The sequence below is a fragment of the Equus przewalskii genome, chromosome X (genome assembly GCF_037783145.1).
Source record: "Equus przewalskii isolate Varuska chromosome X, EquPr2, whole genome shotgun sequence".
Classification (NCBI taxonomy): Eukaryota; Metazoa; Chordata; class Mammalia; order Perissodactyla; family Equidae; genus Equus; species Equus przewalskii.
Window position 1 is genome coordinate 105,031,300 of NC_091863.1, and position 14,221 is coordinate 105,045,520.

At 40.3% G+C, this 14,221-nt stretch overlaps 1 protein-coding gene across 30 annotated transcripts in view; it reads right to left on the reverse strand.

The window, feature by feature from the left end:
• Positions 1 to 14,221, reverse strand: part of ENOX2 (ecto-NOX disulfide-thiol exchanger 2) — a 258,731-nt gene that overhangs the window by 39,411 nt on the left and 205,099 nt on the right. For all 30 annotated transcript variants that reach the window (XM_070606271.1, XM_070606288.1, XM_070606273.1 and 27 more), the window contains 2 exons: positions 13,198 to 13,353; positions 3,651 to 3,857 (listed from right to left, as the gene is read on the reverse strand). In XM_070606271.1, coding sequence (XP_070462372.1) covers positions 3,651 to 3,857; positions 13,198 to 13,353 — 363 coding nt within the window. The remainder of the gene's footprint in view (positions 1 to 3,650; positions 3,858 to 13,197; positions 13,354 to 14,221) is intronic.

The window sequence follows — 14,221 nt, forward strand, 5'->3', positions numbered from 1 at the left end:
TTTCAAAAAGAAAAGTGGAATAAATGCTTTTTGATACATACAGATGCTGAAAGAATTCATCAGGAGCAAAGGTGCACTACAAAAAATGTTAAAGGAAATTCAAGCACAGGGAAAATGATACCAAATGGAAATCTGGATCTATACAACGGAAGGAGGAACATACATAATATATGATTCCATTATATGAAACCCTAGAAAATGCACACTAATCTGAGAGAAAACGGATCAGTGGATGCCTGGGGAGGGAAGAGGAGAGGGATAGGAGAAAGAGATTACAAAAAGGACATGAAGGAAGCTTTTAGGGGAGGTGGACATAGTCATTATTTTGACCATAGTGATGGTTTCACAGATGTATGTATACGTCAATAATATCAAATTGTATTTTTAAAATATGTGAAGTTTATTGTATGTCAATTATTATACTTCAATAAAGCTGTTATAAAGAATAATGCCCAGTAACACTAAAACTACCACACTTTTTTCAGAAAGAGGAAGAATAAATACATTTCATAAGCAAATTTTACTAGAGCCCTTTACAGTTTACAATGACCTTCACACCCATTCATTTTATTTGATCATCAGAGCCATCAGAAAAATGGGGCTATTAATGATTACTTTGTCTATTCTTGCAGGATCGTGGAGAGGATCAAATGAGAAGACGTTATGAAAGCTTTGTGTAAACACACAAAAGATACTGATGCTATGAAGTTGGGGTGCTGTGCACAATGCCAGCTCCCAAAGGTGCCCAAACTCCAATAGAAAAAAATGATTATTTCTACATTTCTACCCGCTTTTCTAAGGGACTTTGTTTTAATCTCTTTCTTTTACAATGTGGGAGAATAGCCATCCAATTCAGGAGGTTCCTAGCACTTGTGAGCTTTCAGGGAGCAGGTTCAAATTTAAAGGGCAAAATTTAGTTGTTTTCAGATCACTGATTGCAATCCTCTTTCCTTTCACAGTCCTGAGAACCTTTCCAGGAGGTGGTTGTTACCAGAGAGCTGACTTCAATGATGTTTGGGTGGAAGCCTCCTGAGCAGTATGTTGTCTTTACCGTTCAGGGCTTTTCAAGACCTTTAAGTTCTTATTAAAATAGTCTACTGTGAATGTTCTGTTATCATTGCTAAGTGCTGTGGAATCTTGAGTAGTTAGATTTTACAGCACTTAGCAAATGTAATAAGAGTATTCAACATCTGTCTCCTCCTCTCCTTTCCCATGTTACCTGCCTACTTTTTCAAACCCTCATGATCTTTTCTCTGGCCTATTGCAACAGGTGTCTAACTGACGTGCTCTCCTCTAATCCATTTTTATACAGAGCTGTCAGATTAATCTTTCAGAAACAATCATCTTCCTTGTTAAAAAAAGTTTTCAACAATTCCCTATGGAATTACCTGAGGAGTAAAGACCCAACTGTTAAGCCTTTCAAAGTGTGCTAACAGCTGATATTTCCCCTCCTCCTTTCGTGTCTACTCGGTACACAAAACCACTACTCATTGCTCCCTTGAATGTTCATCAAAACTTACCACCTTTGTACCTTTGCTCATGCTGTATCTAAGCTCCACTGTCCACATTCAAATGCTTTCTCTGTGTCAAAGACTTGGTTCAAATGCTACCTTTCTTGATACCCGAGTCAGGAGTCAGAAAATTTCTCTTCTTTCTCTCTCTCTCTCTCCTCTGAACTTCCATACCACTTTATCCATACTTCTCCTACAGCACTCATAACTTTCAACCTCTTATTATTATTATTAACATTGAGTGTGTCTTATCAGAGTCTTGAGCAATGCCTGGTGCTGAATGTTTCCTTATTAGATGAATGTATGACTGCAGGCTAACCCTGTTTATTAAGGGAAAGAACTGGGTTTTACTCTTTCTCTACTCTGCTCAATATTTAGTACAATAACTTACACGAAGGAGATGTCCAACAAGCACCTGTTACATGAATGAAGATTCTGCCACCGTCAAATATCTAGCAGTTGGATTCAATTCTTCCAAACCATTACTCTTAAGCAAGGAAGTAGTTAATTGTTTTATGCCCTTTTCAATTACCATGTCTTCTGCCTTCAGGCTTATTTGTCCACCCCACTGCCCCATAAAGAACAATACCAATACAAAATAAGCAAAGGATCAGCATGAAATTTTATCTGGAAATCACCCCAAAAGGTAAAGGGCTTCACTTTATAATATTTAACAGAAATCATTCCAATTATAATTCCTTACGTCAGTCTCCCCAAATCTGAACTTTTACCATGAACAAGAGACTATGCAAAGTAGTTCTTACTATCTCCACTCCAACTACCATAGTATATAAGCCACTATCAATTCTGGATTAGACTAATGCTACAGTTGGCTAACTTATCTCCCAGTCAACATCCTTGCCCGTACCCCTTAGTCCATCCTTCACCCAGAAGTGTTATTTCTAAAATGTATATCAGATCGTGTCACTCCACTCCTTAAAATCCTCCAATGGATTCCCATTGCATCCAGAATAATAAGCTCATTACTATAGATTACAAGGCCCAACATGATTTGGCATTGCTTACCTCTCAGACCTCATTTCACTTCATTGCCTCTCTCTTATTTACTATGCTCCAGTCATGCTAACCTTCTCTCTGCTGCTTGAACATGCCAAGTCCATTTTCATCTCAGGGCCTTTGACTTGCTCTTCTTTATTTTGGAATGCCCTTCTCCAGATGTTCACATGGCAATTCCCTTCATATTGTTCAGATCTCAATTCAAATGTCAGAGAAGACTTGCTTTCCTAACAACCCTAGGTATATTAGCATTTTTATCTTCTTCACAGCACTTATTGGTACCTGATATTAATTTATTTGTTTACATATATATCATATTTTGCCATCTTCAGAATATATTCCTGATGGCAGGAAGTTTGTCTGTCTCAGTCTCTGCTATAGCCTCAGCAACATAGCATTCTGCCTAGCAGTCAATGAATATTTGACAACTAACTGACTTCCATAGACAGTTTTGAGCATCTACTTTTGTGCCAGGTTATGCACTAGATGTTGGGGATTCAACGTTAAATAAGACATAGTCCCTTCCCCTAAGGAATTCACACTCTGGTGGGGGAGACAGATGTGTAAAGAGATAGTTCTAGCATGGTGTTATAGGTGTCATGTTAGGATGAAGAACCAGGTACTACGGAAGCACTGAGGAAGGGTTGCCCAAACCAGCCTGGAACAGACTGGAGAGAAAAGTCAGAGAAAGCTTTCCAGAAGAGGTTATGCTTAAGCTGGAACTTTAGGGTGTGAAGATATGTGTATGGTGGATGGGGGTGGAAAAGGTAATTCTAGTCAGAGGAAAAGGCATAAAACACCATGGCACATTCTGGGAACTAGAATTAGTTTAGTGTGGTTAGCACATGGTTTGTGAGGGAAGGATTGAGAGACGTCACTGAAAGATAAAACAGATAATCAGGGCCTTGGTAGATGCTACAAGTAAGGAGTTTTGGAGTTACCCCATAGAGAAGTGGGAACTACTGAAGAACTTTAAAGAAAGAAGTTGGGTTGTAACATGCATTTTCCATCTCTGAAGGCAAGAAGGGGTACCATTAGCTTTAGCTGCCACAGATGCAAATACACTGATCCCCAACTCTGCACTGTGTGTGGTGGGCACAGTCCTCATGACCAAACACCTACCAGAAAGATAAAGGGCTTTGTCCACCATGTACTCCTCTGCAAAGCGAATGTGACAAAAATTCTTTTTGCTCTTCCGAATAGCAATGATCTCTCCACACTGTTCAAACACTTCCACAATGATCTGCTCTGTTCCATTTTCAGGCAGGCCGCCCACAAAGACTGTTTTGCATCCTGGTGGTCGTTCTCGGGTTGCAGGAGGTGGAAGATCTAAGCATAAGTGCAAAAGGATTTGAAATTAAAATCTTTGCGACAGACCTCTTAGAAACCTAACATGAACCAGATATAGCCTACTGTCTGTCCCCATCAGACTTTTGCCTGTGAGTGCCAGAAGCACATTGTCTCCAAGGTGCTCTCTGCTCCACAGCAAATTGGTTGCATGAATCTGAAAATCATTTTATTCAATGATTTTGTGACCATGATGTCTACAGGATAAAGACTCAGACCTGTCTGTCTGTCCCATCTAGAGTTATTTAATTTTGTTCTTTACTTTTGTTGTGACAACCCAGCTATGTCCAATTTTCAGTCATTTTTATTAAGAAGACAGTGAGTGGGGGGAAATCCCACTCAGTTTAAACTCTTACTTTCAGGAATTCTCAGAATCAGGGTCCCTGAGAGAAGGGTTTGTTTAATTTAGTTTGTAGTTTCAATATTCTTTCTGTTCGTGCTTGCTGAAAAAACTGTTTCAGGATTAATTTGATAATGATGGGGTGAACATTTACAAAAATATTTATAGCTATCAGAATGATTTGGTTGACAAAGTCAACCTGAGTACAAACCATCCCTTCTAGGTTTTTTTGTTTTTTCGTACCAGTGAGCCCTTCCTCAAATTCCTTGCTGGAGAGGTGACGTCCAGAGCCAGTCATGCAGCATTTAGAGGGAAGTATGAAAGACAGCAGAGAAAGGAAGCTCATATGGGAAATCATTAACTAAAGTGAGATAAATTTGGCTATAGAGTCATTAAAAACCTACTTAATGAGATGATTCCCTCTCTGCTTAAAAAATATCCTTCTACTCACTCATCTTATACATAAAGCCTGTTCTATCTGCCAGCTCCTTGTTGCTATTTATATGTATGAAAGTATTTTCCAAGCAAAATCCTACAGTTCATAGCCCAACAAAACAAAGCATGATGGTCAAGGGTTTTTCTAGTGTTGGTTTTGTATCAGCAAGAATTTATTTGGTGTAATCCGTTCTTTCCATTCAGCTCTTAACAATAATTCTCCCAGCTCAAGATTTGGAGAGCTCAGCAACCAGTGATTACAGCTCACACGCAAAAATAAATGAGTCTCACTTGTAGATTAGGGCAAGGCCCCCACCTGACTCCTATCCAAGCTGGCAAGCGGATGATTTGGGAGCTTTCATGGGTATCAGCATTTCTAGCTTCCTCACTTTGCTAACATTGTCTGTCTTACCAGTGTGGCTCAGAATAATCAGGTTCTCATAATGCTCTTTCCTTCTGTTTAGTCAACAAAAGGGGTAGAGGGATTCAGGGAACTTACAGAGTTCCTGTTAATTTCTTAAATGTCTCTAATTTCAAGAACTCGCTGTATTGGTTTTTTGTTCCATATGAGAAGTTTAAAAGGAAAAAGAAGAGAACCCAGTGAGCAGGAATCTGAAATGTCTTAGTCAGGGATACTGGAGAAGTTAAACTTTTAGCCAAAAAGGGGGAAATGAGGTCCAGAATCTCTTGAGACTTATGCTTCTGAACTTTTAAGAACTGGAAAGGATTCTAGAAATCACACACAGTGGTTCTCAACTCTGGCAGCATCTTAGAATCAACTTGGGAGTCAAACAAGCAAACAAACAAATGCCTGGGCCCCATTCCAGTGCATCTGATTTAATGAGTCTGGGGTGCCGCCTGTGCATTGTTTTCCTTAAAGCTCCTCAGGCAACTCTAATGTGCAGCTAGAGTTGAAAACGACCGACTTGGTCTAAACTCCTATTACAGAGGAACAACTTTAGCTGAGTGAGGTTGAGTGAATCATTCAAAGTCACTGACTTAAACAGGAAGAGAAGGAGCAGGAGCTCGGAGCAGGCAAACTGGGATTTAAACCTCGGCTCAATTACTCACTGTCTGTATGACTTTGAGAAAATTACACAACCTCTGAGAACCTCGTTTTGTCATCTGTAAAATAGGGATACTGTCCTCTACCTTACAAGGGTTATTGGAGGATAATTCATAATCTACTGTCTATACTGCCTGTGGTGCAAGGCCTAGAACTTGATAGGTTCCCAATAAACAGTAGTTGTTATAGTATTATTATTATTTACTATTATAGAACCCAGGTTTCCTAATTACCAATCTGGGGCTTTCTAAATTCTTATCACAAGTCTGGAGTGGAGTGGTAGCTAAGACCTGCACCTCTAAACTCCCAGCTCCTTGCTTTATCCAGATCTTTAGTCAAGGCTGGGTTTGGGAGGGAATCAGTCTTATCCATATAGGATTCTACAGTTGTGAAGACACACATGGTTTTGACCATGGAATACAACCCGGCCATTGACTATCTAGGTAAAGAATTTTCAAGAGCATTCATATAGTTAGAGCCATGTTTTCAAATCAGAGGCTTTAGAATAAAATCCTGTTTTAGAATCCTTCTGAAATTTACTATTTAAAGGAATTTGATAGTAAAAAATCTTTTTGTGAAGCAAATAATCACCTTTTTACGTTGAGTTTGCTTAGTTAGGCCTACCTTTAGGTTCATTGAGAGACTCTGAGGAGTATCTGGTTACTGCAGCAGTTACATGTAATACTGAAAATATGAAGGCTCTTTCCTTGGACTACATTTGTGGATTTAAATTTTCTGTGATGAAGTCATCGCCCTATTTAGATGCTGTGATTATTCTGTGGTGACTGTCTGCTAAGTAAAGGCACATAAAAGCCACTAAGAGCGGCGTCAAGAATGCTAAGGATTTATTTATTCTCCTTGGGTAAATGTAGAAAGCCTCTTTTATAGCATTTGCTGAGATTTAGGTGTATGCCACCAAGCAAGGCAATGGGCTGTACTATCTTCCTTAATGGATAGTACTTGTTCTTTAATTAACAGCTCAAAGCACTTTATTGTCTGGGCCTGATTTTCTAATCCCACTGAAATACAGTGATCTGGGCACAGCAACATAACTCCATATTCAAATTCAAAGTCCACCTATTAATCAGGTAAGGTGCTAAACTCTTGTAACACTCCAATCCCCACTCTGGATGGAGAAGGAGAAAACTTCCATGTAAAAAGAGTCAAGATAACTGGGAGTATAAAGAACTCTAATCTCTGGTGATGGAACAGGGGGAGCTTCTAGCAATTCTAATCACAACTAAATACCCACACTGGGGAGCTGTGTTGGGGCAATCAGCATTAAGATCAAAGTCACTGCTGATCTCTGAGAAGTGAGGCAGGGAACAGCATAGAGGACCTATAAACCACTTGCATCTTACTTCTTTTCAAAGGAGCATCACAGATCATTCAGCTGGTTTGCCGTATTTACATACTGCAAAGTCTTTGAGTTGGTTTTATTAGATAGCCTAAGGTTGAAGGCCCCCTAGACAACCAGCAGGGGTCAGATATATTTTAATGTAATCCCAACAGATTAAAAATAATCAGAAGGCTGGTGAATCTTTATTAATATTCAATTTACCCACTTTCTAGAACCCAGCCTATACAACCCAGCTCTAGGAGCCAAAACAGGAGGTCGGCCTATTTTGAGATGGTAAAATGAAAATATTGGTCTTTTTCTGGCTCCTGGGTACTTTCCGACGTGCCCTCACAGATAGCAGATGACATTCCACCATTTATTCCATGTTCATTGTTATTTGACAGTAGACTCAAAATGCACCCCCTCCATATAGAAGGTCTATCAGGTGAAGGAAAAAATCTTGGCAAAATTGACTTCTTTGGAGAGATGGTGCTGCTTTCTTCTTATACCACCAATCGAGAATTGCTAATTGGGATTACAGTAAACCCCTGATAGCCACTCTGTGAAAAAAAGTAATTGTGTTCCAGAGAGCTCTCTTTTGCCATATCTCTGACCCCTGGGAATCAGAGGATGTTGCTTTTAAGACAATGGGGTACTCACTCATCATTTATCTTTAGGAGACTGTGCACACTCAGCTCCAGTCTAATTTGATCCATTGAATTTTTAGACCAGAACTGATTCTGCCCAGTCTCGATCAGAGAGGTTGTTACTTACTCAAAATCTTATGGCTATTTAGAGGTATAGATCTTGGATATGAAACTGGGCCTGTGTCACTTCAGGGCTCGAGCGCTTAGCCCATTATACCATACTGCCTGCTCCACTGAAGGTACGGAGCTCGAGGTGCCACCTACCAATTTTCTCTTGCTTTTCCTAATACATTTTGAGAGTCTTTTCTCCAGGTGAATAATTATTGTGGTAGCTACATTTTTAATGTCAAGAATCATATTTTTAGAGCTGGATGAAAGCTTGGAGGTATGTAGGCTAACCTAACCTAATATCTTCGCTTTACAAAGGAAACTGAGACACAGGGAGGTTATGTGACTAGCCCAAGATGCCACAGGTAGTTGGTGACAGTGCTGGGAGTAGAATACAATTCTATTGACTTTTAATCTGGTAGTTTGTCCACTATACTATATCACAATTCTTTGCACGTTTGATGTAGATTCACCCAGAAAAGTCTAGTGGTCAGTTGGCTATGTGTCTGAAGCTCAGAAGAGAGATATGGAGTGAAAACATAGATTTGGAAGTTGTCAGCACGTAGGTTAACCACCTCATGCTCTCTTGGTTTCCTTTCTAGACCTCTGACCTCTCCTTTTGCATCCATCCATCCATCCTTCGATCACTCAAGAAATATTTATTGAACACCTATTATATGTCAGATACTTTTCTAAGGGCTGGTGATACCTCAGTGAACAAAACAGACAAAAATCCCTGCCTTTTCTGGTGTTTACATTCTATAAATAACATAGTTTGTTAAAAGGTAGTAAGTGTTATGTAAAAAATAGAGAAGGTAAGTAGGATTGGGAGTGTGGCAGGGAGGGCTGCACTTTTAAACAGGCTGCCAGGCTCACCAAGAAAGAGACATTTGAGCAAAGACGTGAAGGAGGTAAGTGAGATAGCTATGTAGATATTTAGGGGAAGAGTATTCCAGGCAGAGGGAAGAGCCAGTGCAAAGGCCTTATGATGGAAGAATGCCTGGTGTGTTCACAGGACAGCATGGAGTGATGGGAAGGAGAGTACTAGGAGACAAAGTCAGACACGATGTGGGAGAGGGAAGGCAGATCGTAAAGGACCTTCTATGCCATTAAATGGACTTTGGCCTTTATTGTGAGTAAAACAGGGAGCCATTACAGGGTTTTGAGTAGAGGAGGGACATGATCTGACTTAGGTTTTAAAAAGGATCACTCTGCCTGCTCTCTTGAGAATAGACTGTAGGGGGCAGGGGTGAAAGAGGAAGATCAATTAGAGGGCTATTGCAATAGTTCAGAAAATGTATCATGGTGGATATAAACTGTATCGCAGCAGTGGTTATCACGAGAGTAGTATGATTCTAGATATATATTTTAAGGTAGATCTAATAGAGTTTTCTAACAGATTAAATATGGTGTGTGAGGGAAAGAAAGTAGGTAAAGATGATCCTTAAGTTTTGACCTGAGCAACTGAAAGGATGCAGTTGCCACCATCTGATATGGAGAAGGATACTAATGGATAAGGTTTGGGGCAAAGATTAGGAGTTTTGCTTTGAACATATTAATTTTGAGATGTCTATTTGACGTCTAAGCGGAAATATCAAGTAGGCAGTTGGATATAAGTTTGGGGGTTCTCAAGATCTGAGCCAAAGATATAATTTGGGGTATCATTGGCATACAGATAGTTTTTCCAGCCATGAGACTAGATGAGATCATCAAAGGTATGAATATAGATAGAGAAGAGGTCCAAGGACTGAGCCATGGGGCTTTCCAATGATAAGAAGTCAGGGAGAGCAGATGGTTATCAGCAAAGGAGACGGAGAAAGAGCAACTAGTGTGGTGGCAGGAAAACCAATAGTGCGGTGTCATGGAAGCCAAGTGAAGAAAATAAACCAATGAGTCAGGAGTACTCAAGTGCCATTTATGGCTATAAGGTCAACTATGAAGAAAGTTGAAAACTGACCAGTGGACTTAGTATTGTAAGGTCACAAGTATTCTTAAACAAGGGACACTTTGGCAGAGGAGTGGGGCAAAAGCATAAATGAGAATTTAAGGGAGAAGAGAAGAAGAATTGGAAATGGCTAGTAAAGATTAAGTCTTCTGAGGACTTTTGCTGCTAAGGGGTATATAGAAATGCAAACTCCTCTTTCTCTTTTAAATTTTGATATGCTGGAATTCCCCAGAGCACTCTGCTTGGTTGTCTTCCCTTCTTGATCTATATAATCTCTCTGGTGGTCTCAGTAATTCTTACACCTTCAAATGACCTAATGTTTCAAGAAGGATGAAGGGGTCACTAGTACTAAATATAGCAGAGAGATAAAGTAATTTAAGGACTAAAAAGCATCCATTGGATTTAGCATCCAGTATTTAAGTGGAAATGCATTAGAGTGATGGATGATTAACTACTGTTTTAATTTCAGTACCTTCCACATGGCAGTGTTCCAGGAGAGGGTAGGCCTGGAGTTGGGCTGGAGAGGAATGTGAGATCAGTTGAACTTGACTTAAGGGTGGGTAAGTGGCAAGTAGAAATGATGGATTGAAGACAGTCACGTGAAGCAGACCAGTGAAAGGCTTTTGAAGTTAGAAGTTGAACTCTGAATTTGTGGGCAATGGGAGCCCCAGGACTTTTAGGGTTCTGTATATATGACAATTGTCTGGATGAAGCATCAGGTGGGAGAAAGGGGAATGAACTGCTGGTAAAGATAGTTCCTAATAAAGGAACAAGACAGAAGCAGATTGGATGGTACATAAAAAGTCCATGAGAGTCCCTAAATCACAGGACCTTAATGTTGAGAGGCCAGTGAGCACAAGAGAATATACCAGAGACAGGCAAAAGTAAGTACTGGGGTTTATAATCAAGGCCTTATCAGACAGGGTTGGTGGGCTCTGGAGAGGATAAGGGATCATACCAAATTCCTGCTCTTCCCATCTCATCTTGACAAAGTCTTGGGGCTGTTAACAAACATGGCACTTTTGCAGTGCTTTCAGCAGAGAACTAAGGGGGTCTACTGCATGTTTTCCCCACCCAATTAACCTGAGCCTGAATTTAACAAAATTCAAGTTCTAAAAAGAAAATAGAACACCAGTTGACTTTAAGCTGTGTCAAGAGTGCTATTTTTTGAATTCAATTCCAAAGCCAGGTTCCTTCCCAGAAGCCACCACTTTACTAGCACTAATTCCCCTGTCAGCATTCTTAGCACAAAGATGAAGAACTAAAGGATGGAGCCGTGAAGGTAAAATGCTTCCCTCTCACTCTGTGGCCCTACCAACTCAGAACTGAGAAAGCATGGCTGTAGGTGGGAAAAGATAAATGTGTCTGAGGGATGTCTGTCCGTTTCTTTTACTAGAGACTATAAAAAGTTAGAGCCTCTTTAAGCAATGTATTTCTACATTCATTTAAAGACTGCTCAATAATGTGATCTATGTGTTATACACAAGGATCTATGTGCTATTCTTTGGAAATTCAGAAATGGAACATCCTGTAAAGTCATCTCTTGCACCCAACCTATAAGTTATGAGCCATCCTGTTAGGTTAAACTTGCTTGAAACAATGAAAGCCTAGTACAGGCTGATTATGCGATAAATAAGTGATTAAACCAGCAGGATTCCACCTTTACATAAGCAGCAGATTTTTAACACTGACAATGCCTAAATTCATGGCTTTTGAAGTGAAAAAAGATAGTATCAGGGATGCACAGCTTTCTCTAATCCAAAAGCAATACATTGGAATAAAGAGAAAAAAGTCCATTGTGCTTTTGGGACAGTGGCACTAAGAGAAGGAGACAAGGGTACAACAGTGCCGCTCATTCACCTAGGCACTAAACACAAATCCAGGAATGGCCACTTGAGCTGACAGGTAGGGCCTACTAGGGCCATCTTAATCTCCATTCGCTAACTCTCCTGTGACATGCTAGCTCTTTTCCCAATTAGATGCTGGCCTCCTAGATTTCTTATTGGTCTGGAAGGAAGTACCCTGCTGACAACCAAGTTCGAAGGCATTAAGAACATTTTTCACTAGCAAAAGGGGCCAAGATGATTTGTCCAACCAACCCTGACTGATTCTAAAATCCTCTTGGTTATGAGCAGACCATACTAAGTAGAATCTGGGTCCCTGCCAGGGCCTGATTCCATGATTAACTGATTCCCATGTAAGGTAGGAGATTAAACAGTTGTCTGAAGTCACCTGTCAAAAGTTCATGTTTATTGTGATAAGGCAAGTTCATTTGATCTACGGCCTGAACCCCTGAGTGTGTCTGTTAACAAACAGCTTTAACCTTTCGGCACCATAGTGGCAGCTCCCTTAAGTAGGCCACCCAGCATCACTAGAACTGTGGAAAAAGCTTTAAGGAGGCTTGGGTCATGTGCAGAAGCAGCTTCTGATTATTTAAAGTAAATAAAACCCCAAATAGATCCAGAAAAAAAGTTTAATTATTATTGCTGCTACATTTTACCTGAAATATGGCTACCGTATCTTTGCAGATTTTTTTAATGTTTTTTTCTTTTTTTGGCGAGGAAGATTGGCCCTGAGCTAACATCTATTGCCAATCTTCCTCCTTTTTTTTCCTCCCCAAAGCCCCAGTACATAATTGTATAACCTAGTTGTAAGTCATTCTAGTTCTTCTATGTGGGATGCCACCACAGCATGGCTTGAGGAGTGGTGGATCTGAACCAGTGAACCAGGATCTGAACCAGTGAACCCTGAGATGCTGAAGTGGAGCATGTGAACTTAACCACTTGGCCACGGGGAAGCCCCTGCAGATGGTTTTAAGAGTCTAAAGGGAAACCTATTCATTACTGACAAGATAGATGCCTAGATCATTTACACATGAACTGCATTGACCAGATGGCTGCAAGTAGTTTGACTTAGACTCAATATTCCTCTTTGCTTTCACAGTAAGTTGAACTTCACCTCACTCTCGATCGCAGCCCATCAGTTGAACAGCAGTAGTTGGAGTGATGTGTGAATAGCTGGTAGCAGTGGAGGATTCTTAGCATGAAATGTATATTCTCATGTGCCTCAAGTAGGCTCAGACCACACTCTATTTCTGCTATCATCAGCATGCAGGCCAGTTATGACAAGAAGAGACTGCAAACGACAGTGTTGAGTAATTTGTGTCAGGTGCCTCCTTCTATACTAACACACTTGAATTCCTTACCAGGCAGCATTAGAAACATGTTTTATCATTTGTACTTCAACCAGCACACAGAAACCTACCATTCTGTGCATAAAATTCAGCCTTGCCTAGTAAGAGAAAAATTTCCTGTCTTCTCTTTTCTAGGTGAAGCTTCTGTACATACAGATATGAAGCCCTTGGGTATTCTTTTGAAAAAGAAGAAAGTGTTCCTAGACACCAAAATATTGTGACTTGTGTAGAGAAAAAGCAGAATATTACTTGGATTTGGAGGGAAGAGTGTGCAACTTTTACAGTGTATGATCTCCTTCACGACTGGCATATCTGGTGGAATGGGAGGAGGTACTATTCCCAGGCCAGGCATCATTGGAGTTATTGGTGGAATTCCAGTCATCATTCCAAGAGCAGGATCAAAGTCTAAAAAAGGAGAGGAAAGAGAGAACAATAAATGACACCAGGCAAGGTCAAGTGGAGGCAGAATGTTACCTTGTAAGCTTCAAATAAGAGGTCTTTCTGAGATAGAGGCAAAATATTTAAGGAAACTTGGTATTAGCATTACCAGGTTTTAAATATTACCTTATACACATGCATTTGCGTTTTGGGATGGGGCTGTTTGTTTTTGTTTGACCAGTGGCCTACTTGTCTGTACGTCTCATTTTGACATCCAAGGCCTTTCCTAACATGGCTGCACCTTGTCTATCAATCTTGCCTTCCACTAGCTCCCAACACACACCCTCTGCTCCATTCAGACAAGGCTTCTTGCTATCTCTTGTAACACTTTCTGTCTTTTTGCAGTACAGCATGGTGTTAAGAGCATACAATTTGGGGGATCAGGCAGACCATTTGCTCAGCAGGATGAATCTTTGAACCTCCACTTCCTCACTTGCAAAATAGGGTTAATTCCACCTACCTTATAGGGAGCTGTGAGGAATAAACAAAATGATGAATGCAATGTGCTTAGCATAATGCACAGCACAGAAATGCTCAATAAGTAACTATTCTCTGTGCCTTTGTTCATGAAGTTCTCCCTGCCTGGAATCATTTGAGCCTCCCCAAATTCTCCCCATACTTAAAGGCCATACTTTAAGTCCCATCCTCCCTAAAGAACCCTTTCCAGATAATTCTGGTTCATTCTTAACTCTGTGTCTAAAAACTGTTTGTTCTATACCTGTTGCCACAGAATTTTATTTTGCATCACCCTTTGTTTCATTCAGGAATGCTTCTAGGATGTGTGGGGGCCCCCAAACAAATACCTTTTGTGGGGCTCATCTATATACACAATTTG